Source organism: Lissotriton helveticus, chromosome 3_1 (genome assembly GCF_964261635.1).
Source record: "Lissotriton helveticus chromosome 3_1, aLisHel1.1, whole genome shotgun sequence".
NCBI classification, from domain to species: Eukaryota; Metazoa; Chordata; class Amphibia; order Caudata; family Salamandridae; genus Lissotriton; species Lissotriton helveticus.
In genome coordinates this window covers 948,355,649-948,380,766 of record NC_136061.1, presented here as the reverse complement: position 1 = coordinate 948,380,766, position 25,118 = coordinate 948,355,649, and the positions used below count along the sequence as shown (strand labels likewise).

General features: G+C 41.8%; 1 protein-coding gene across 1 annotated transcript in view; it reads right to left on the bottom strand.

Moving 5' to 3' along the window:
• Positions 1 to 25,118, bottom strand: part of LOC144824186 (putative methyltransferase DDB_G0268948) — an 876,195-nt gene that overhangs the window by 383,801 nt on the left and 467,276 nt on the right. The window contains exon 6 of the mRNA XM_078683342.1: positions 15,338 to 15,441. Within this exon, the coding sequence (XP_078539468.1) occupies positions 15,338 to 15,441 (104 nt within the window). The remainder of the gene's footprint in view (positions 1 to 15,337; positions 15,442 to 25,118) is intronic.

The following is a 25,118-nucleotide window of genomic DNA, read 5'->3' as shown; positions in this document are numbered from 1 at the left end:
TAGCTTTCCGACAAAGTGACTCCTTTGGAGTGTTTAAACTGTCCCCTCGCTTCGTGATAACAAAAACCAGATTGCCGCCACTCACCTCGTGGTAGTTTACCTCGTGAACAGTTCCGCACTAGGTAACTGTAATGTCGCGCCTTTATTTGCGCGTTGAGAACTCGCTTATCTTCTATTGTACGTTAGCAGTGTGACAATAAAACATTGAAAAAAAAACGAAGATGATCCACAAAATGGCCCCCAACGTTGCGTTCCAACGTCAGGACGTTGCGTTCCAGTGACGTTTCAGGATGCCATTTACGTTAGTTGCGTTAGGAAGAGATGCATTTGCACCGATGGCTGGGCGTTATTCAATACGCCAAGAGCGTAGTTCAGATACGCTTGGAGCGTAACTGACGTAGGCAAGCAGGCCGATGCCTGCGTCGAAGGGAGACTGCTGCCGCTTCCCGTGAGAAGACTAAAAATGTACAGTACCTTTTTTCCTTTTTTTCTAAGTTCGGCGAGGTTGAGGAGGGATTTGGCGGGTATACCAGTTCTTCCAACTGCTCGACGTCTTCTCGAGGGGTGAACAGGTTCCTCTTGGTACTCAGCGTCTTCTGGTCTCTATGTACGGCCGATTCTCACTCCATGGATGCAAGCGTGGAGAGCAGACAAAAATCGTCGCCACGTTTTTTGTAGTAATCAGCTCACAGGCAGATTGATGTTCAAGTTGGTTTATTGGAACAAGTGCTGCGCAGCAGCTCACACAGCCAGCAGATCATCAGTAACAGTTGGTAGTTCAAACAACATTCTAAAAGGAATACAGGGATGGAAGGGAAAGAACACAGAGTGTGGATGATTCTAAAGAGACTAGAAAGCAAACCTAACAGAACACTACAGAAACGCGTTGGGTACGGCTACTCTCTTTTACTGAAGAAATCAATAAAGAATGAACTACAAACTACACTGCTGATTCTGCTATTACTAATTTGGTGTCTGATACTTACTGTCACTGCCCTCATTTCATGACTATATTTGTGTGCTGGACCAATTGTATGTTATATTTGATAATAGGACAGATTCTGTCTTAGGAGATCTAGGGGATTTTGAGTCTCCGGTCCGTGGCACCTAAAAGAATTACATAAGACACCACTCAGGATAGGTGCAATTGCGTTTAAACCCCCTTCCCCATTTGCGCTTTTTTATCAATATAGTGTGCTGTCTGTAGGTGGCAGTGTAGTGTGTAGATGTCAAGGTGCTGTCTTATGGCAACGGCTCAAATGGAGCCGGGTCAAGAACAACCCTGAGGAGAACGGTCCCCCCAAACCCACCAAACCTCCCCCCACCCTATACTTCCAGAACTGAAGCATCTGTTGCTTTGAAACGACAGCTAAGTTAACAATAACAAATGGCTAAGCTAAAACACCCAGCAGGGCAGTTTGTGGCAATGGTGGATCCCTCCACAGTGACGGATATGGTGGTGTCATCAGCGTGTTGTTAAGTGAGCAGTGTTTATGGGAGTTCTACCCCTATACTGGTCCATTGGGGCTCCTAAGAGTCAGACTTCAGCCTCCCCACCGAGGCCTTGAAGCGCAGGGCTTCTAGAAGGGTCTGAGTCTGATGAGGCAGGGCGTAGGGCCCCAGATGGGTCCAGACCACGGTGCAAATTGTCCATAGAGCTGGTACAGCTCTGGTCACGGAGAGTTAGCGGGCCCACTGGTGTCGGGCATCTGGGCCCCAGGGCCAAGTGACCTCCATGCCTCTTCCCGCTGGCCCCCTCTCCTGCGGGACATTGTGCACCTCCATTGCTGCTTAGGAGGAGGCCGATCTGTGTGCTGAGAGTCTGACAGGACGGCGGGGGAGCAGGTTGGAACCGTAGGGGTCGTTCCTCAGTGAGCCAAGTCCAGACAGTTTGTGGGGTGTCGAAGAAAATTTTCTTTCCCTGGAAGACAACTCGGAGGCAGGCCGGGAAAAGAAGATCATACCTCAGTCCCAGATTGCAAAGCTTTTGCTTGACATCAGCATAGGAGCGGCGCTGGGCCAGCACCTCCCTCGTGTAGTCCAGGAAGAGCATGATGGTGTTGTTTTGGTACCTCAGGGGACCATGGGCCCGGGCCGTACTGAGGATGGCATCCCTGTCCCAGAAGATGAGGATCCTCACGATGAAGGGGCAGTGTCGAGCACCGGGAGGCCGCTTAGGCACCAGGGATCGGTGAGCACACTCAATTGCAAACCAAACTGAGAGTGCATCTTTGGGCATCAAGGATTTCAGCCATGCCTCCACGAAGGTGTCTGTGTGGCCCTGCTCTGTCCCCTATGGAAAACCCACCAGGCGCAGGTTGTTTTGTCGCAAGAGGTTTTCGGCATCTTCTGCTCTACGGTGCAGCTCCGAGGTGCGGGTCTGAAGGTGTGCCACCTGGGTCTTCAACTGCCCAAGCTAGTCATTGACTGTGGATAGGCGGGACTCCGCCTCCGAGATTCGCGCCGTGGCGTTACGAAGGTCCTCATGTATAAGGGCCATGTCCATCCAGACCTCGCCTATCTTGCTCTCCACCCAGGTCCGGGACGCGCCGATAGCCTGTAGGATGGTCAAAGGTCATTCGGGAGGCAGGGACCCCTTGGCATCTCGTTCAACGTGTTCTGCTGGGAGGTGGTGTACTGGTTCATTTTAGTTTTAGTTTGTGGAGCGGGTGTCTTGGGGCCGCAGTCCATACCCATCACGGCCCTGGGAGGAGGGCCTTGGATGCCCGGGAAGCAGGGAGGCAAAGGCTCACGGGGCCTTGTGTGGAAAGATCAACGTGGGAGTAGTCGGCACTCGGACCCGGTCGCTGCAGTCGCTCCTGCTCAGGCTCGTCGGTGGTGGAGCGCCGACTCAAGCCGCGCAGGACGTTCAGCCCCCGTTGCCCGAGATGACGGCTGGTCCGCCTCCTCCCCAGATGTTCTGCCGGAGCTGTGGGGCAGGTCTCGCCTGGTCCAAAACCATTACTGCCAGAGCCTGGTCCAGGGCGCAAGGAGGGCGTAACCTCGGGACAGAGTGAGGAGGGCCACCGGCAGTCCCCCAAGAGAAGGCATGAGGAGGACGAGATTGTGGACTCTGGAGTGGACTAAGTAGGGTGTCAAGGGCAGGCCAGTTCCATGAGGAGCCACAGGCAGTAATGGTGTGAGTGGTGGGAGCAGACGGCAGAGTCAAGGCGGCCAATCCACCACAGGAAGCAGGAGGGAAAACAGGCCCAGGAATGATCAGGCTTGTGGGGTGGATTCAAAGGCGGGTAGCCGAGGACGTCCCGAGTGCAGAGCCGCCCAGGGGCAGGTAACTGCTCTTAATTCCAAGCAGGAGAAGGCGGCCCTGCCGATTCGAGGAGCTAAGCAGTCAGCATTAGAGCTGGAGTGGTGCTGAGGTGGGCCCCAGATGGGAAGGGAAGTCGTTGTTCCCTCCCCGAGGGAACCAGGCGATGGACCCCAACCTCCACCACGGCCAGGGCAGCAGATTGGACCACTGATTCCTGCTAGCACCACAGTGCATACCAGGTGACCCCCCAGGGGGCACGCTGGGGTTTTCCCAGCACAGCGCGCCCAGGTCAGGGGGGCCGTCCAACAACGAAGGCCAAGCAGACCCGGTCCCCATGCACAGATCCACGTGGCCGAGGTGGACACCCAAGGCACGGTCTAGCCAGTTCTTCAGTCTCCCTGCACGCTCCACCTGCCATAGGCCATCACCAGTGGAGAAGTGTGGCTCAATGGTTAGAGCGGCAGACCCTGATGCAGAGATCTAGCCCGGGACCAAGGTTCAATTCCCCGCCTTGGCGGGTCTTGGGCTCAAAAATTCCACGGACCTGATAATTCTCGCCTCGGTGCCTAATCCAATCATGGAGTCCCACTCTGCAACTCTGGGCAATAGCTTGCTTAATCTCCACAACGGCCCCCCACAACGCTAGGGATGCCTGGCCTCCACTTTGGGGGAGCCCAGGAGTGGACACCTCACAGGGAAAGCCAGGATGGGTTCCACAGCGGTATTCGTACAAGCGCCTTGAGACCCTTGCGGGTGAGTAGTGCGCTATACAAGTATCAATTTACATTTCAATTTATATTTACCAGGATCAGCAGGTCTCATGTAGACTCTCACACCTCAGTCAAAAGCAGCTCCACAGCTCCCGCAGGTATTCCCACAGGGGGTACGGTGCTCAATCGGGGGTAGGCACGTTGTGCGGAGGAGGGAGGGATCTCCCGCCCCAATAGCGAGACTGTCCGGTCCCCAGCTTGTCTTCACCAGGGGTAGCGCTTGGTGGGAATGGGCCTCCCACCTCTGGCGCTGCACAAACAGCTGGACTCACTGCCGTGAGGGCTCCGGTGCCCCGGGACGCTTCTGCATGCTCCGGCCGCACCAGAATGACACTGGGATCGATGGATCTCCCCTGCCACAGTGTAGCAGCACCGGAGGATGGGGGGCCACCCCGGGCCCACTGCAAGAACATCAGCCAGTTCCCCGACCTCCAACACGGCCAGGTGCAGCTCCGCATGCACCAGCCCCCCCCCGGGACTCAGAGAGCCAGTTGGGGCAGGTTAGAGGTCCCCAAGTCCGGCGAAGAAGCCAGCAGCCGTGGGGGAGTGTTCACTGGCCTGCTCCAGGCCCAGGTCACGGCCCAGGCAGCGCAACGATGCGGCCCGCAGGCATCCCAGGAAACAGGGTCGGCTCCGTTGCAGCCGCAGGCCTCGTTACCGCCTGCAGATCCGGTGTCTCGTGGGCTCCCAGCCGGGTTGGCATCCTCTGGGCTCAGTCATAGACAACCGGCCATTCCCAGGCCCAGCTCACGGCCCACCAGGCACCGCCATCTTGTCTGCGGGTGGCTTCGGAGGTGGGAGTAGCGCGTGGCTGCCGCGATGGTCTCTGATGCAGTTGAATGATACTGGCAGGTAGGCAAGATGGTTCCCAGGCACTGGCAGCTAGCAAAAGGGGGAAAGGTAGTCGCAGATGGGGCTGGATACTGGAACGGATGATGGAGGCGTCCAGAGCACTCTTAGAGTGCAACCGCCATCATGACGCTCCAAACCACGCCCCGTCATTTGGATATTAGGGAAAATTTGGACTTGGGTGAATAAGGTGTAGGTTGTGTCAGGCTACAGAGGGCCCATAGTTATGAGGTTATTCCTTTTTCTCTGCTTAAATTGGTGCTAATTTTTGTCCGCCGAGCCGATATTACCAGACTCTCAGGCTCACCTTGTTTTGTGTACTACACAGAACATCTCCTTTCCACTGGCTATAGGCATTAGGAGAGAGCTCAGTGTTTTGGATAAAATAACTATTTTTTGTCAAAATATTTAGTCTCTATTAGATGTTTTCAATGTTTATGCATTTATTGATGTTGAGGTGTTGTTAAAAAATTTCAAATTATGCCGCATATTGAAATATTATGTCATACTAGTAAGTCTATGCTTTAGGTAATGATAACCCCTTTTTTCTAAATTGTAGGTTCATGATTGCTAGTTTACTGCTACAAACCAACTCATACTGCTCTGAACTAACAAATGCACATTTGTTATAGGTTGTTATTATTTCATTGCATATTTGTCTGTACTTTATTTTGATTGATCCCTTTGATGCAGCAGTATTTTTTTAGCTCATGACCAAGTAGACTGATTTTTGGTACCACCCTTTGTACACAGATCCCCAAAATTAGATTATGATTATTCAAAAACACTTGAGACAATCAAATTGTGCATCGAACCAAAAACAAACAAACTTCCCAATCTATCATGAGGATTTCACTAGACCACATGTGAGTGAAGTTCCCCAACAAGACTTTGAGATTAGAGAGATACTACCGTAAGTGGCATGTCCATACCAGGACACACGCATTCCTCTGACCTTAGGGGGGAACTTTCGACACCAACATCCTGGAACTTACCAAAACTTTTATTCAGACCAGACATAAGGGCCTAGAGAGGGACATGCAAAAGACCCTGTTAAGAATGTGGGCCGACCGAGGGGTGGCACCAACATGCACCATACACATCCACAGAGCTAGCAACAGTGAAGATGAATGCTCCAGTTCCTCTGAGTCCGTCAGCGTAGGCGAAAGACTAGAATGGAGCCTGCCACCACAGGGGGAAGATAGGGAGCTCTCGCCAAAGACCACTCAGGTGAGCATAAACATGATCAACTCCCTGGCAGCCCCAGACAGCCTTGAGGAGGGCTCTGTAGTCAAAATGCTCAGAAGCAAAATACCAGATCACTTCCTGGTGGATACATGAGCGGCTAGGATATGCCCATGGGAAGGAGCACCCCCAATATCAAAGACCACTGCCAGGGAATTTCGGCATCCATGGCCAAAGTCCCTCTCACTGAACCCCTCGAGCTGGAAATAGGTGGAAGCAAGATCAGGGAACAGGTGTTGTACTAACCGTCTCCCCGATCAACATATTGAAATGGGACATATTGACAAAATTGAGAATGTCCATCCAGTTCGCTGAGAAAGGAACAAGAGCCTGCTCCTCTCCTGGACTCTCCTCCATCGAGTGCAGACCAACATTATCCGCCCACTCCTCAGGGAGGCTAGCCAGAGCAAACCTGGACCATTGAACGCTCCTCAGAGGAGCTGTGTACGGTTATATGGAAATTCTCTAAGAATTGTATGGCCTAACAAGACAGTGGACCGACCATGCACACTATCGCTTGGTAGAAAATGACCAAAGCAGATAGGAACGCATGGAACCGGGGACCCCCTGATCATGACGCTCACAGGACCATCACATCCCCTGAGGTTAGGTGGGAGGCCAACTCGGGGCTAACCGGCTAAGTCTCCGCCACCACCCTGGGTCCTCCTCGAAGAAGGAAGCGGGCCAGATGAAGCGGCACCTGGGCCAAGGGGTGGGTGTCCTGCCTTAGGAGCCCCCTCTTGGCTACCCAATACTGGGCTGAGACAAATGACTGTGGCAGGGAAGGTGCCTCTGTCCGACCATCAGGACATGCCTCAAGGAATTGTCCCTGCCTGTTGCCTGGGAGAATCCCTGGGCCTAGAGGGGACAGCCTACCTCTTACATCCCCCACCCCAGGGATCAGCTGGAATGACCAAGAAACTGGCAAAGCACCCCTAAAGGGGTCAGGGTGACCACAAATGTACAGGTGGAGTCTGATTGGGTGAGAACCACTGGATCCCAAGCGAATCTAACTGACTGCTTGCACCAGAGAGTCAAAAGGTGGGAGGTCTCAAATTATCATAGAGTGCCATTACTCTTGTCAAAAAAACTACAAGGCCGCCTATTGTCGCCTAAAAGTATACCGCAAATGGAATAGACTGTAATCAGGGATACCCCCCACAAAATCCCCTACACATAGAACCCCCCCCTAACATACAGTTAACACAGAATCTCAGTACAAGTATACCTCTCACACTCGCGCAGGAAGCTCCCCCACAAACGTAAAAAGGGAACATCACAGCAGTAGGGATAAGTCAAAACCTTCAATTTAACAACAGTAGCGATAACTTAAAATATTTAATTTAACAGCAAACAGCCAGGATCATTCAAAACCTTTAAGTTCAAACAGTAAAACCTCAGGGTGGCCATACTATGCAGACTGGGAATCCACGCTAGAGTTCTCCATCCAGATGCCCACAGGAAGAACAGGGCCCCCCTCGGATGTTGATCACCCGCGGCGGGTCAGATGACCGCACCCCAGGGGTAAGGCAGTCTGACAAGGAAGCAGGATGCCTCCCACTGGTGCAAGAAAGCAGGCACCCAAATCCTTGTGCCAATACCACGAGGGTATGCTGCAGATGAAAAGGACCTCATTCTCCAATGTTTTTCATGCCTTCTTCAAATGTAGGCCCCCTATAGTCCCAAAGCTAAACAAATTGTCTGGAGGTGGAAGCCGGACCTTCCAGGCGTTTTAGAAAGGGGGTTGAAAGAACCCTGGAGCTACACAGGCCCCACACTAATCCAGCACAGAGTCAGTGGATAAATCCATTAGCGAGCAGCTGTCTCAGTTAGCTTACTCACCACTCAACAAGACCCCAACTGCACACCTGATTCCCCTCTGAGGGAAGAGCCTTTGGCTCCATCCTCCTCTCCCCCAAAATGCTTCTAAAACCTAAGTTCTACCCATTGGATCACACCTCACCAAAAGTGATAAATCATTCACGTCCAGGGTCCGGGGAGAGGGGGCAGCTCATGGGCCAAAATCCATTCAAAAAAGTCCCACCAAGTTCATGTACGCCACCTCCATCAGGCTGGACACCTAAAGTCCCAATAGGATCCTTGACTCTTGCCAAGAAAATGTTGCAAGCAAACATAGTCTCAGCCATTTTTCCCACTGCAGGTCTCCAACAAGGGGTCCACAGATAACCTTTCAACCACCTCCTGTATCCTTTAGAAGTGGAAACACCCAAGAACAGGGAACAGCCCATCGGGATTCACACAAAAGAGCCCAAAGGTTCTCGACCCTTCAAGAGGAAGGGCTTGACTCGGAAATGTACCCTAAATTAGAGAAACCATATTCCCAGATACATGTAAATACCCAAGGGACATACACGTGTCAACAGAAACTTAATCTCACCTCTTTTTACAATTGCACGCAGCCCAAATAGGTCAAAAGGACACGCGCTATGAACAGAATAGCCTGCAGAGAAAATACTGTCCCTACTGTAGCTATCAAGGAGTGGGGGCAAAACCCATATTATGAATTGCATTAAAATTAGTTTAAAAATCCCTGGTCGTCCCCAAAATTGTAACACTTACTGAAATTAAATTAAAAACCTCACCAATGCCATAAAAAAGTCTATCACCTCTGTCTTCTCCCGATAGGAAAATTCACTCCCAGACAATATAGCCTTCAGTGGAACCATGTAGCAGGATCGTTTTACAGATGAAACAGGAATGTTCCAATAAATTGCCTAATAAATGCATTTTTTCCAAGTTAACCTACCACAGCTCTTACCCTACAGGTTCAGTGATCGAACTGTAAGTGCACCAACATTGCTGTAGCCCGCCATTCTTTTAATCAGGACTCTCAAAAGACTTTCAAAAGGCCAGTCACTCAAGTACTTCATAGATCAACTGACTTTGTAACTTTGTTTTTAAGACACATTCTTTTTGCACCACACCAAGACGAAAACACCACTGGGTGCCCAGACAACAGCCACCAGACACCGGACCACAGACAACAAACAACAAAAGAAAGGCCCAGATGGCAGACATCTCTCCCAAAGATGGTCCTACATTCTACCAATAGAAGTTATGTACCCCTATATTTTTGCAAAACACACAAGATGATGGACAGAATGTTGCACAATGGCAAAACATTCACCCCCAGTCACAGACCTGGGTTTAATCCATCGTTATTTTGCTCACCAAGCCACCCCAGTTCAGACATGGCCATATGCAAATCAGTCTTGACCCTGTGCCTCATGGGAACAGTCCAGCCCGAACTGCCAAGCCATGTCTTTCCTGGACCGGAATCAAGCATCCTAGGACCGGTTTCTGGCTATCAGCCGTCTTCAGCCAGGATAGCTTGACTCCAGTGGCTTAGTGAGTAAGGGACCCACGTCTGGGCATACCCTTCCCACAAAGGGTGAACAGCAAAACACACAAGATGATGGACGGAATGTTCCACAATGGCAAAATATTCACCCACAGTCACAGATCTGTGTTTAATCCATCGTTATTTTGCTCACCAAGCCACCCCAGTTCAGACATGGCCATATGCAAATCAGTCTTGACCCTGTGCCTCATGGGAACAGTCCAGCCCGAACTGCCAAGCCATGTCTTTCCTGGACCGGAATCAAGCATCCTAGGACCGGTTTCTGGCTATCAGCCTTCTTCAGCCAGGACAGCTTCACTCCAGTGGCTTAGTGAGCAAGGGACCCCCGTCTGGGCATACCCTTCCCACAAAGGGTGAACAGCAAAACACACAAGATGATGGACGGAATGTGCACAATGGCAAAACATTTACCCACAGTCACAGATCTAAGTTTTAATCCATCGTTATTTTGCTCACCAAGCCACCACAGTTCAGACATGGCGATATGCAAATCAGTCTTGACCCTGTGCCTCATGGGAACAGTCCAGCCCGAACTGCCAAGCCATGTCTTTCCTGGACCGGAATCAAGCACCCTAGGACCGGTTTCTGGCTATCAGCCCTCTTCAGACAGGATAGCTTGACTTCAGTGGCTTAGTGAGCAAGGGACCCACGTCTGGGCATACCCTTTCCACATAGGGTGAACAGCAAAACACACAAGATGATGGACGGAATGTTGCACAATGGCAAAACATTCACCCCCAGTCACAGATCTGGGTTTAATCCATCGTTCTTTTGCTGACTGATTTGCATGTGGCCATGTCTGAACTGGGGTGGCTTGGTGAGCAAAATAACGATGGATTAAACCCAGATCTGTGACTGTAGGTGAATGTTTTGCCATTGTGCAACATTCCGTCCATCATCTTGTGTGTTTTGCCCCTATATTTTTGTACATGCTCTCCTTAGTCAGGGTGCTTTCAAGCTCCTCTGGAACCAAAAATGTACATGATTTTGTAAGCTCTACTTCCACATTCTTGGGATGCATGCGCAGAGAATTCTCTCACCTCACATATACCTAAACTGAATCAAGCATTAGTATTCCTCACACACTACACAGCACACTCCTAGACAACTCCTGGTACCAACATATGTCTGATGTAGGCACACAAACAACAAACAAACCATGTTACATCTTTTCATGGATGGAAGACTTTATTTAGCGCAGGAGATAGCCCCTGAAAAAGCAAAATGCCTCATCCAGCTGTACCTATGTGGGACCCGGGCAAATATCCAACCCAATAAAGTGGAACCCCGTAGGATACTAGTAAATATCACCCAGTACGAGATCAACCCCACTGAACTATATCTCTTCACTGAACTGAGTGTCATCCAATCTGAGGTAGACAGGATGCACAGAAAGGGTACTATAGGACAGGACACTGTTTAGCCTTGGGCTTTGTAGAAACAAGGTTCTTGGAGGTGACACAACCACCACACTAGTGCACAAATATAAAAACAAGCACAGACCAATGGGGGATCCAAGTAGCCGCACCTCAACACTTACATCCTTTGTTAGTGTTATAATGGAGATTTAGAAAGGTGTGCACATACGACTCCTACACTAGCCGTTGTTGGTTGCAGACTGCAGCGCAGATAAGATACTGGATAATCATGGAGCGGTGCACTACCAGGTAGCCTTTCCTGAGAACAAAAGACTGACCAATTTCTTTATGTGAAGAATTCCTTTATTTCAATGACATCAAAAATGTAGACTCCAGCCAACGTGTTTCGTTCAATGTCGATTGAACTTCATCAGGGCAGATTCTCAAATAAGTGGCACAACACCGGATGAGGACGTATTTCATGAAATCGTGGGTAAGCGTAGATATAAAAGGCGATGCGTCCTGTCTCGGCCTCCCTGATAAGGGCCTGGTGCATGAACCTCGAGCAAAGTAAGTCAGCGTCTAGGACCTGGATCCAATGTCAGAACCAGTTCTGAAATTGCCTACTATATTGCCTATTATATCTACGCTTACCCACGATTCCAAGAAATATGTCCTCTTCCGGTGTTGCCAGAGAAGAACTGTTGCATTTGTATCAACCCCTGCTAAGGGAGAAGACATCTCTGTTGTATCAGGCTAGTGGAAAAAAAAACTACTGATTATTTTGGCTGGGCTCAGTACAAGGACATTTCGGAAGAATTCAGACTATTCTATGAATCACAAGTATCAGTGGGAGGGTCCATACTCTTTTTCACTTTACAAACAAAAGGGAACGCCCCCTCGTTACATATAACGAGGTGGGAAATGCTCAAGATGTTGAACAGCACTGAGCATGACCTTAATTCGATCAAGAAAGAACTGAAAACCAATCACCTCAGAGTGATGCAACATCGATATGGGTTGGATTTAATGACTTAAATGGATGGAGGAGTCTGTGCCTAGATAGGTGTGTCCTGCTGCACGTTTATACCAGGCAACTACATGGACAATGGGACTCTGACGTTTGCCACCCAAGCACTGCACCTCTTACACAGAGATATGCGTGAGGAGCGAGGTGCCCCTGAGCAGGAATGGGTTTATAATTGATTTTACTTCCTCCCTAGGTGGCTGTCCAGACTCTGCATGCTTTGCTGCCCATTTTCTTATTGGTGTTTTTGTGTGGTTTCCTGCTGTAAAAACACAGACCGCAAATTGGGTAGAATGCAAGTAGCTAGGAAAATAGTAATAGTTAAAACTGAAGAACAACAAATCACCAGTAATGTCACTGTCATGAAGTATGAGTTACTGTAGTTAAATTCAAATAAAGGGGGGACTGTTAATATTGATAAAATCAATGCCAATGTTTATAATGAAGCATTCACATGTAAGAATGAAACCGTAGATTTTTATCGAATTCACCCGTCATGAACTCTCCAACACTGACTCAGAAATACACGGTTAGGCAGGCTTGAGACCTAGGCCTGAGTTACTGATTGGCAGTCCACAGGCGGGGTGTGAACAGGAAACTCAGGTCAATGCCCCACATTTTGTACTTTGTGACAGTCCTCAGTCCCACTTCTGTATGTGTTTGTAGCCGAAATGTTTAATTTAACCATATTGTATTGTTTTGAGAAATGCCTCCTCTTTTGTTTTTGATAGGTAAATTCATATTTGAGCAACAAAAAAGCATCGCTGTTGTTCCTCTTTTCCGACGTGTGCTGAACTAAGACCAAGTCCAAACTCCTCTGGTACTAAAGGCATGCTGTACGAAATTGGGTTATTGGTTGACATGGGTGGAAGCTCTACTCAAGGAGCAACCACAGTCCTGGTCAGGTTGAACCACGAAAGTCACTAAAGGTTAGTGCCACAGAAGAGTTACCCTTGAAGGAGGCTTTCGGCGTGAAAAGCAGGTCAAACGTTGCAAATAGCCATTACTGTAGCAGGAGGTGCCTGATGTCGCTGGAGCTTCACGTTGGTCGATCATATTGGATGGTCACTGTCAGTGTGAAGTGCAAGTCTTGTGTTGCAATTCGTCGTGGATAGTTGCTATCAGTAACATGCATTTGCAATACAATAGAACTCGCATTTGCGAGAGTTTAGCCGTTTGGCATTGTAAATGACAATGCATTTTATTTATCTGTTTGATAATTAACACATAAATAAAAGGCATTGTCATTTACAATGTCAATAGCTCACACTCTCGTAAATGGGAGACCTCGGCAGCTGTTGTCCTGGTCTGCTTGGAAAGTTGAAGCGCGCATTGTGCGCTGAAAGTTGCAGGAAAGTATGTCATGCCTGCAGTAGGAAAAATGTATTATAGAAAATAGGGCTTGCAGACTAAATAAGACATACTGTGTAACAACTGAAGTGAAAGTGTCAGTCCTCATGAGAGGTTACAAATGAAGACATGGCGGTACTAAGGAGGAACTAACAAGGCTATTAACAATTCAGAAGTCAGCATTTACAAAGGACAATGACACAAAACAATGAAAAATATGGGCAGAGAATGGGCGGGGCTTCTAGTCAATACTCGAATACAGCATACCACGCATAGCAGCGCTTGCGCAGCTGCCTCACTGGAGGTGCGTGTTGGTGGTCATTGCAGGTGGCCGTCTTTTGGCACGTACGGGCCTGTTCCCAGTAGCAAAAAGGATACCCTGAGATCAAGAGAAGCAGGTTAAATCGTTGATCTTCAGACAAGTCAGTCCTTCAAGCAGGAGGGCAGTCCTTCTGAGAACAGGCCAGTCCTTCTTATGAATTTTCCACAGGTCCAGGAGTGATCTGATAAGTGGTTCTGAAGGTCCTATCTTTATATCTGGTGCCAGCCTAGGTGTGGGGAATTCCCCGGTATACCCCAAAACTAGTTTTAGCCAGTTAATTACTTTCCCCTTGTTTCAAATTGTCTAGAGTGACAAAGACAAAGGCTGGTCTGGTGTCAGTTTTTTTGTGTGTGCTGTAGGTAAGGTCCTTTGAAATATAATCAGGGCAGGCTACAGCTCCTCCCTATCCATCCTGCCAGCAAGTCCGTCTACCAGCTACACCTAGGTCCCATTTTACACTGTCTGGGCCCAATAAACATTCCCGATGGGGGAACCATTAACAGGCCCAGGCAGGTGGAAACTCATAGAAAGACCTCAGAAACATTAAGTAGGATAATGCCATCTTTCTAAATGTGGCATTTTCAAAATTATAATCTAAAATCAGACTATATCATGAAGGAGGATTTAAAAATACAGTTCATTTGAGTGTAAACATCATTTCTCTATCTTCTCCCAATCTGACGTTAGCTCTTATTAATTGAAATAACGTAATCCTGTGTTAGCCCATGGGAGAATAGGCCTTACAACAGTGAGAAACAACTGTAGGACTTTTTCACTATTAGGACATGTAAAACTTAAACATACATGTCCTACCTTTTAATAACAAGCATCCTGCCCAAGAGCCTTTAGGACCTACCTTAGGGGTGACTTATAAGTTTAAAAAAGGCAGGATTAAGCCTGGCAAAATCTTTATTTAGTAGGGTTGAAATGGCAGTTTAGAACTGCTCTATCAGCTGCAGTAGCAGACCTGAGACATGTTTTAAAAGGCTAATTTAGTGGGTGACACAATGAGTGCTGCACTCCACTGGTAGAATTTAATTTATTTAAATGGTACATAAAGTACCATATACTAGGGACTTGTAAGTCTCATTTTACCATGTGTTAAGGAGAGAGAACAAGCACTGGTTAGCAGGAGTAAAAATCAGAGTCCTGATACCAACAAAAAAGATCTCGTCTAAGGAAGACAGAGGAAGGCAAAAACATTTGTGGTGACCCTGAAGAAAGGGCCAGGTCCCACACATGCACTCGTAATTGCAAATGAGTGCCTAAATCTTTTCATAGGTCCCAAACAATTTACTTGATAAATTAAGCAATTCAGAGGAGGGTAATGAAAATATGATCATTCTTCTAATGAAGGGCATAGCATGAAATCTGAAATGCATTTAGAAACATTTTAACATGAAAATTAATAAACGTTTACGTGCAAGAAATTCTCCCAGCAGTTTTCTGAATCATCAAATACATTGTTCATGAAGAAGTATATACAAGATTGAGCAATCATTTCCATTCAGGAGAGCTTGCGGTTAATAACAGACGAGTCTGGCGTTGATATTAGTTCTTCTGAGAACACTTACCTAACGTTTGAGTGGAAATTGAGAGGATGACTAAAGGTTAACCTCCACCTGCCAATCCCTTAAATATGACCAACAGTTTCTTGAATTATTCTGTTGTAACACCCAAGAGGATTCTGTTTCTGAGTATATACACAATGCCATAGGAGGTTTCTGTGGAATGCCTAAAATATGCGTATTGCTCTATTTTCCTACCTTGTCTTGTCTTCAAAAGGCAAAGCATCAAATATATTTTTATACCGAGTGTACGAGATTGCAGATAATTCATCCTTGTATTCATTTGAGAGGAAATAAATTGCCTGTAAAGATAAAAAAACTTGCTTGATTTACAAACTATAACAGCTATGCAGTGTAACACCTTTACATGGAAGCAACAGCATCCTTGGGGCACCTGATTAGGCTAATAATAATTTTCTTTGCTGCTCCCAACAACAGGCTGTATGTTAGAAAATCGTGCACTTAAATATCATCAGACAAATATTGTGTAATAAATATTTGTTATATTTTACTGTTCCATTGAGTGTAGATTTTATATTATTAACTCCAATGTGGTGATATTCTTGTATATTAATTCCAGCTTGTCTGTACCTATCCAAAGCTGTAATACTGTGCCTGGAATGGTATAGGGGTTTGTCATTTTATAGCTCAGCGTGGATGGCACTTGCTAATCCTATGCTTAGAGACTTTGCTTTATAAATGGCAAAAGGCTTTGTCACTTTCTATCTCGGTGAGGAAGGCACTGTGCTTATTCTATGCTTAAAAATCTTGCTAGAAAAGAGACATTTGAGGTGGGCAGATTTTGAGTGTTGTTGTGTTGTCGGGTGTTCAACTTTAAGGTGCTGCACTCCATCTAAAATTTGGTGACTAGCCAGGGTTCTCTTGTTCTTTTTTTCATGTATATATATTTATTTTCCCTAAAAAAGACTCAGTTAAAAGCTGAGTTATGGTTTAGACTTAACATGCACAAAACCACTGAAATTCCCCATATATTGCATGGTACACAGTCAAAATATCGAGTATATAATGTCGAGGTCCAGAAATATCGAGTTCTAAATATCGCAGTTAAGTAATGTCAATGTTTTTTATATCGAAGTCAAGAATATCGTCTTGTGTCATTGTATGTAATATCGATGTAAATAATGTCGAAGTAAGAAATATCGATGTTGTAAATATCGAAATGTTAAAATATCGTTAAATTATGTATTAAATTTATGTTATTTTTAATAGATATAAATGTTTATATAATAGGAATAAATATAATTTTTTTTTAAATGTTAGAATTTTTTTAGGAGCTGGATGTTGGGTTTATAGGGGATAAGGGTGGGGAGTGTTTTAAAAAATATAAAATTTATTTTAATGTATTTTAGTGAAATGTATATTTGAAATTGATATTTAATTAAAAAATTATATTTTAATGTAAATTTTAAATGTAAATATGAAATGTAAAATTATAATTTTGAAATTTTGTAAATAATGTTAGGAGCGGGATGTTGGGTTAATAGGGGATAAGGGTGGGGAGTGTTTTAAAAAATATAAATATATTTGTAATGTATTTTAGTGAAAATTAAATTTAAAAATTGAAATTTTGAAACAAAATCAAAATTTATTATAAATTTCAAATGTAAATATGAAATTTAAATGTATCTTCTCAAAAATGTGTAAATAATTTTAGGAGCGGGATGTTGGGTTAATAGGGGATAAGGGCGGGAGTGTTTTAAAACATATAAATATAATTGTAATGTATTTTAGTGAAATTTAAATTTGAAAATTGAAATTTTGAAACAAATTCGAAATTTTTTATAAAGTTTAAATGTAAATATGAAATTTAAATTTATCTTCTTGAAAATTTGTAAATAATTTTAGGAGCGGGATTTTGGTGTAATAGGGGATAAGGGTGGGGAGTGTTTAAAAAAATTATAAATATAATTGCAATGTATTTTAGTGAAATTTAAATTCGAAAATTGAAATTTTGAAATAAATTTGAAAATGTGTAAGTAATTTTAGGAGTGGGATGTTGGGTTAATAGGGGACAAGGGTGGGGATTTTTTTTATAAATATAAAATTAATTGTAATGAATTTTAGTGGAAAAAAATTGAAATTTATAATAACAATTACATGTCAATGTGAAATTTAATAATTGATTTTTTAAAATTAGTAAAACAAATTAGGAGTGGGATGTTGGGTAGTAGGGGATAAGGGTTGTGATTGATTTAAAATATTTTATTAAAATAAAATTTTTTGCAAAATTATAAAATTTAGTTTTTAGAATTTTTAAGTGTATGGTGAGGAATTGTAATAGTGTTATGTATATTTTATAGAGGATACGTGTTGTAATTATTAATTTTTTAATGGAAATTTAGAATTTACATGTAAAAATGAAAATGATTTTTCTAAATTTTCAAATGTGTAAATATATTTTATATTGTTATGTTGTGTTTATAGGGGATATGGCTGGTGAATGTTTTGAAACATTTTTATTTAAAAGTAAAAAAAAAAATGTAAATCTCCTTTTTAATATTTAATTCAAATGTATTTTATACATATAAAATGTTAATGGAAATTTTTAATGTCAATAGGAAATGAAAAAACATCTTTTTTATTAATTATACTAATTTTTAGGAGTGAGTTTTTGTTTTTATAGGGGCTAAGGGTGGGTAGTGGTTTACGCATTAAATAGGTTAAGAGTCTAGCACCTACCCTAATTACATGTGGATTGGAGTTGGAGTAGTAAATAAATAGGTTTAGTGTACAGGACCTATCTTAATTAAATGTAGATTGGAGTTGGAATAGTAAATAAATTAGGTTCAGTGTCCAGCACCTACCCTAATTAAATGTAGATTGAAGTTGCAATAGTAAATTAAATAGGTTCAGTGTCCAGCACCTACCCTAATTAAATATAGATTGGAGTTGGAATAGTAAATTAATTAGGTTCAGTGTGCAGCACCTACCCAAATTAAATGTAGATTGGAGTTGGAATAGTAAATTAAATATTTTAAGTGTCCAGCACCTACCCTAATTACATGTAAATTGGAGTTGGAATAGTAAATTAATTAGGTTCAGTGTCCCGCACCTACCCTAATTAAATGTAGATTGGAGTTGGAATAGTAAATTAAATAGGTTCAATTTCCAGCACCTACCCTAATTCAATGTAGATTGGAGTTGGAATAGTAAATTAATTAGGTTCAGTGTCCAGCATCTACCCTAATTAAATGTAGATTGGAGTTGGAATAGTAAATTAAATATTTTCAGTGTCCAGCACCTACTCTAATTACATGTAGATTGGAGTTGGAATAGTAAATTAATTAGGTTCAGTGTCCAGCACCTACCCTAATTAAATGTAGATTCGAGTTGGAATAGTAAATTAAATAGGTTCAATTACCAGCACCTACCATAATTAAATGTAGATTGGAGTTGGAATAGTAAATTAATTAGGTTAAGTGTCCAGCACCTATCCTAATTAAATGTAGATTTGAGTTTGAATAGTAAATTAAATAGGTTCAGTGTCCAGCATCTTCCCTAATTAAATGTAGATTGGAGTTGGAATAGTAAATTAAATAGGTTCAGTGTCCAGCATCTACCCTAATAAATGTAGATTGGAGTTGGAATAGTAAATTAATTAGGTTCAGTGTCCAGCACCTACCCTAATTAAATGTAGATTCGAGTTGGAATAGTACATTAAATAGGTTCAATTACCAGCACCTACCATAATTAAATGTAGATTGGAGTTGGAATAGTAAATTAATTAGGTTCAGTGTCCAGCACCTATCCTAATTCAATGTAGATTGGAGTTGGAATAGTAAATTAAATAGGTTCAGTGACCAGCATCTACCCTAATTAAATGTAGATTGGATTTGGAATAGTAAATTAATTAGGTTCAGTGTCTAGCACCTACCCAAATTAAATGTAGATTGGAGTTGGAATAGTAAATTAAATAGGTTAAATTTCCAGCACCTACCCTAATTAAATGTAGATTGGAGTTGGAATAGTAAATTAAATAGGTTCAGTGTCCAGCATCTAACCTAATTAAATGTAGATTGGAGTTGGAATAGTAAATTAAATAGGTTCAATTTCCAGCACCTACCCTAATTAAATGTAGATTGCAGTTGGAATAGTAAATTAAATATTTGAGTGTCCAGCACCTAACCTAATTACATGTATATTGGAGTTGGAATAGTAAATTAAATAGGTTCAATTACCAGCACCTACCATAATTAAATGTAGATTGGAGTTGGAATAGTAAATTAATTAGGTTAAGTGTCCAGCACCTATCCTAATTAAATGTAGATTTGAGTTTGAATAGAAAATTAAATAGGTTCAGTGTCCAGCATCTTCCCTAATTAAATGTAGATTGGAGTTGGAATAGTAAATTAAATAGGTTCAGTGTCCAGCATCTACCCTAATAAATGTAGATTGGAGTTGGAATAGTAAATTAATTAGGTTCAGTGTCCAGCACCTACCCTAATTAAATGTAGATTCGAGTTGGAATAGTACATTAAATAGGTTCAATTACCAGCACCTACCATAATTAAATGTAGATTGGAGTTGGAATAGTAAATTAATTAGGTTCAGTGTCCAGCACCTATCCTAATTCAATGTAGATTGGAGTTGGAATAGTAAATTAAATAGGTTCAGTGACCAGCATCTACCCTAATTAAATGTAGATTGGATTTGGAATAGTAAATTAATTAGGTTCAGTGTCTAGCACCTACCCAAATTAAATGTAGATTGGAGTTGGAATAGTAAATTAAATAGGTTAAATTTCCAGCACCTACCCTAATTAAATGTAGATTGGAGTTGGAATAGTAAATTAAATAGGTTCAGTGTCCAGCATCTAACCTAATTAAATGTAGATTGGAGTTGGAATAGTAAATTAAATAGGTTCAATTTCCAGCACCTACCCTAATTAAATGTAGATTGCAGTTGGAATAGTAAATTAAATATTTGAGTGTCCAGCACCTACCCTAATTACATGTATATTGGAGTTGGAATAGTAAATTAATTAGGTTCAGTGTCCCGCACCTACCCTAATTAAATGTAGATTGGAGTTGGAATAGTAAATTAAATAGGTTCAGTGTCCAGCATCTAACCTAATTAAATGTAGATTGGAGTTGGAGTAGTAAATTAAATAGGTTCAATTTCCAGCACCTACCCTAATTAAATGAATATTGCAGTTGGAATAGTAAATTAAATATTTGAGTGTCCAGCACCTACCCTAATTACATGTATATTGGAGTTGGAATAGTAAATTAAATAGGTTCAATTACCAGCACCTACCATAATTAAATGTAGATTGGAGTTGGAATAGTAAATTAATTAGGTTAAGTGTCCAGCACCTATCCTAATTAAATGTAGATTTGAGTTTGAATAGTAAATTAAATAGGTTCAGTGTCCAGCATCTTCCCTAATTAAATGTAGATTGGAGTTGGAATAGTAAATTAAATAGGTTCAGTGTCCAGCATCTACCCTAATAAATGTAGATTGGAGTTGGAATAGTAAATTAATTAGGTTCAGTGTCCAGCACCTACCCTAATTAAATGTAGATTCGAGTTGGAATAGTACATTAAATAGGTTCAATTACCAGCACCTACCATAATTAAATGTAGATTGGAGTTGGAATAGTAAATTAATTAGGTTCAGTGTCCAGCACCTATCCTAATTCAATGTAGATTGGAGTTGGAATAGTAAATTAAATAGGTTCAGTGACCAGCATCTACCCTAATTAAATGTAGATTGGATTTGGAATAGTAAATTAATTAGGTTCAGTGTCTAGCACCTACCCAAATTAAATGTAGATTGGAGTTGGAATAGTAATATAAATAGGTTACATTTCCAGCACCTACCCTAATTAAATGTAGGTTGGAGTTGGAATAGTAAATTAAATAGGTTCAGTGTCCAGCATCTAACCTAATTAAATGTAGATTGGAGTTGGAATAGTAAATTAAATAGGTTCAATTTCCAGCACCTACCCTAATTAAATGTAGATTGCAGTTGGAATAGTAAATTAAATATTTGAGTGTCCAGCACCTACCCTAATTACATGTATATTGGAGTTGGAATAGTAAATTAATTAGGTTCAGTGTCCCGCACCTACCCTAATTAAATGTAGATTGGAGTTGGAATAGTAAATTAAATAGGTTCAATTTCCAGCACCTACCCTAATTCAATGTAGATTGGAGTTGCAATAGTACATTAATTAGGTTCAGTGTCCAGCATCTACCCTAATTAAATGTAGATTGGAGTTGGAATAGTAAATTAAATATTTTCAGTGTCCAGCACCTACTCTAATTACATATAGATTCGAGTTGGAATAGTAAATTAATTAGGTTCAGTGTCCAGCACCTACCCTAATTAAATCTAGATTTGAGTTGGAATAGTAAATTAAATAGGTTCAATTTCCAGCACCTACCCCAATTAAATATAGATTGGAGTTGGAATAGTAAATTAATTAGGTTCGGTGTCCAGCACCTATCCTAATTAAATGTAGATTGGAGTTGGAATAGTAAATTAATTAGGTTCAGTGTCCAGCACCTATCCTAATTCAATGTAGATTGGAGTTGGAATAGTAAATTAAATAGGTTCAGTGACCAGCATCTACCCTAATTAAATGTAGATTGGATTTGGAATAGTAAATTAATTAGGTTCAGTGTCTAGCACCTACCCAAATTAAATGTAGATTGGAGTTGGAATAGTAAATTAAATAGGTTAAATTTCCAGCACCTACCCTAATTAAATGTAGATTGCAGTTGGAATAGTAAATTAAATAGGTTCAGTGTCCAGCATCTAACCTAATTAAATGTAGATTGGAGTTGGAATAGTAAATTAAATAGGTTCAATTTCCAGCACCTACCCTAATTAAATGTAGATTGCAGTTGGAATAGTAAATTAAATATTTGAGTGTCCAGCACCTACCCTAATTACATGTATATTGGAGTTGGAATAGTAAATTAAATAGGTTCAATTACCAGCACCTACCATAATTAAATGTAGATTGGAGTTGGAATAGTAAATTAATTAGGTTAAGTGTCCAGCACCTATCCTAATTAAATGTAGATTTGAGTTTGAATAGTAAATTAAATAGGTTCAGTGTCCAGCATCTTCCCTAATTAAATGTAGATTGGAGTTGGAATAGTAAACTAAATAGGTTCAGTGTCCAGCATCTACCCTAATAAATGTAGATTGGAGTTGGAATAGTAAATTAATTAGGTTCAGTGTCCAGCACCTACCCTAATTAAATGTAGATTCGAGTTGGAATAGTACATTAAATAGGTTCAATTACCAGCACCTACCATAATTAAATGTAGATTGGAGTTGGAATAGTAAATTAATTAGGTTCAGTGTCCAGCACCTATCCTAATTCAATGTAGATTGGAGTTGGAATAGTAAATTAAATAGGTTCAGTGACCAGCATCTACCCTAATTAAATGTAGATTGGATTTGGAATAGTAAATTAATTAGGTTCAGTGTCTAGCACCTACCCAAATTAAATGTAGATTGGAGTTGGAATAGTAAATTAAATAGGTTAAATTTCCAGCACCTACCCTAATTAAATGTAGATTGGAGTTGGAATAGTAAATTAAATAGGTTCAGTGTCCAGCATCTAACCTAATTAAATGTAGATTGGAGTTGGAATAGTAAATTAAATAGGTTCAATTTCCAGCACCTACCCTAATTAAATGTAGATTGCAGTTGGAATAGTAAATTAAATATTTGAGTGTCCAGCACCTACCCTAATTACATGTATATTGGAGTTGGAATAGTAAATTAATTAGGTTCAGTGTCCCGCACCTACCCTAATTAAATGTAGATTGGAGTTGGAATAGTAAATTAAATAGGTTCAGTGTCCAGCATCTAACCTAATTAAATGTAGATTGGAGTTTGAATAGTAAATTAAATAGGTTCAATTTCCAGCACCTACCCTAATTAAATGTAGATTGCAGTTGGAATAGTAAATTAAATATTTGAGTGTCCAGCACCTACCCTAATTACATGTATATTGGAGTTGGAATAGTAAATTAAATAGGTTCAATTACCAGCACCTACCATAATTAAATGTAGATTGGAGTTGGAATAGTAAATTAATTAGGTTAAGTGTCCAGCACCTATCCTAATTAAATGTAGATTTGAGTTTGAATAGTAAATTAAATAGGTTCAGTGTCCAGCATCTTCCCTAATTAAATGTAGATTGGAGTTGGAATAGTAAATTAAATAGGTTCAGTGTCCAGCATCTACCCTAATAAATGTAGATTGGAGTTGGAATAGTAAATTAATTAGGTTCAGTGTCCAGCACCTACCCTAATTAAATGTAGATTCGAGTTGGAATAGTACATTAAATAGGTTCAATTACCAGCACCTACCATAATTAAATGTAGATTAGAGTTGGAATAGTAAATTAATTAGGTTCAATTTCCAGCACCTACCCTAATTCAATGTAGATTGGAGTTGCAATAGTAAATTAATTAGGTTCAGTGTCCAGCATCTACCCTAATTAAATGTAGATTGGAGTTGGAATAGTAAATTAAATATTTTCAGTGTCCAGCACCTACTCTAATTACATATAGATTCGAGTTGGAATAGTAAATTAATTAGGTTCAGTGTCCAGCACCTACCCTAATTAAATCTAGATTTGAGTTGGAATAGTAAATTAAATAGGTTCAATTTCCAGCACCTACCCCAATTAAATATAGATTGGAGTTGGAATAGTAAATTAATTAGGTTCGGTGTCCAGCACCTATCCTAATTAAATGTAGATTTGAGTTTGAATAGTAAATTAAATAGGTTCAGTGTCCAGCATCTACCCTAAGTAAATGTAGTTTGGAGTTGGAATAGTAAATTAAATAGGTTCAGTGTCCAGCATCTAACCTAATTAAATGTAGATTGGAGTTGGAATAGTAAATTAAATAGGTTAAATTTCCAGCACCTACCCTAATTAAATGTAGTTTGGAGTTGGAATAGTAAATTAAATAGGTTCAGTGTCCAGCATCTAACCTAATTAAATGTAGATTGGAGTTGGAATAGTAAATTAAATAAGTTCAATTTCCAGCACCTACCCTAATTAAATGTAGATTGGAGTTGGAATAGTAAATTAAATAGGGTCAATTTCCAGCACCTATCCCAATTAAATGTAGATTGGAGTTGGCATAGTAAATTAAATAGGTTCAGTGTCCAGCACCTACCCTAATTCAATGTACATTGGAGTTGGAATAGTAAATTAAATAGGTTCAGTGTCCAGCATCTACCCTAATTAAATGTAGGTTGGAATAGTAAATTAGTTAGGTTCAGTGTCCAGCATCTACCCTAATTAAATGTAGATTAGAGTTGGAATAGTAAATTAATTAGGTTCAGTGTCCAGCATCTACCCTAATTAAATGTAGCTTGGAGTTGGAACAGTACATTAATTAGGTTCAGTGTCCAGCACCTATCTTAATTAAATGTAGATTTGAGTTTGAATAGTAAATTAAATAGGTTCAGTGTCCAGCATCTACCCTAATTAAATGTAGATTGGAATTTGAATAGTAATTTAAATAGGTTCAGTGTCTATCATCTACTAGAATTAATAGTACATTGGAGTGGGATTATTTTCAGAAAAAATACATTCGAGAAATTGGTAAATTTTTAAAATTTACAGTAAGTAAAAACACCATGCATAGTTTTTAGGTTTCGCCTGGCGTTTACTGCGTAAGCAGTATCGCGCAGGCGAAAACTCATGTCTTACAGTGTGGCTGGGAATCCGCCCCTCTGTTTCATTGGCTAGCTCCATAAATGGAGGCTAGCCATTGGAACAGAGATGCGTCACTCATTCCCCGAGCAGATTCGTGGGCGTTCCCACGATTTTTACTCATCCCGCCCATTTTCGTGCGTCATTGCGGCGGTGGGCGGATGTTATTTTTTTTTTTCGAGGCCATGTTTTCATCATTTGCCGAATCAATGTCCAAGTGAGTGCGCCCCCCTCCCGCTGTCCGTTTGTCCGTTCCCGCCC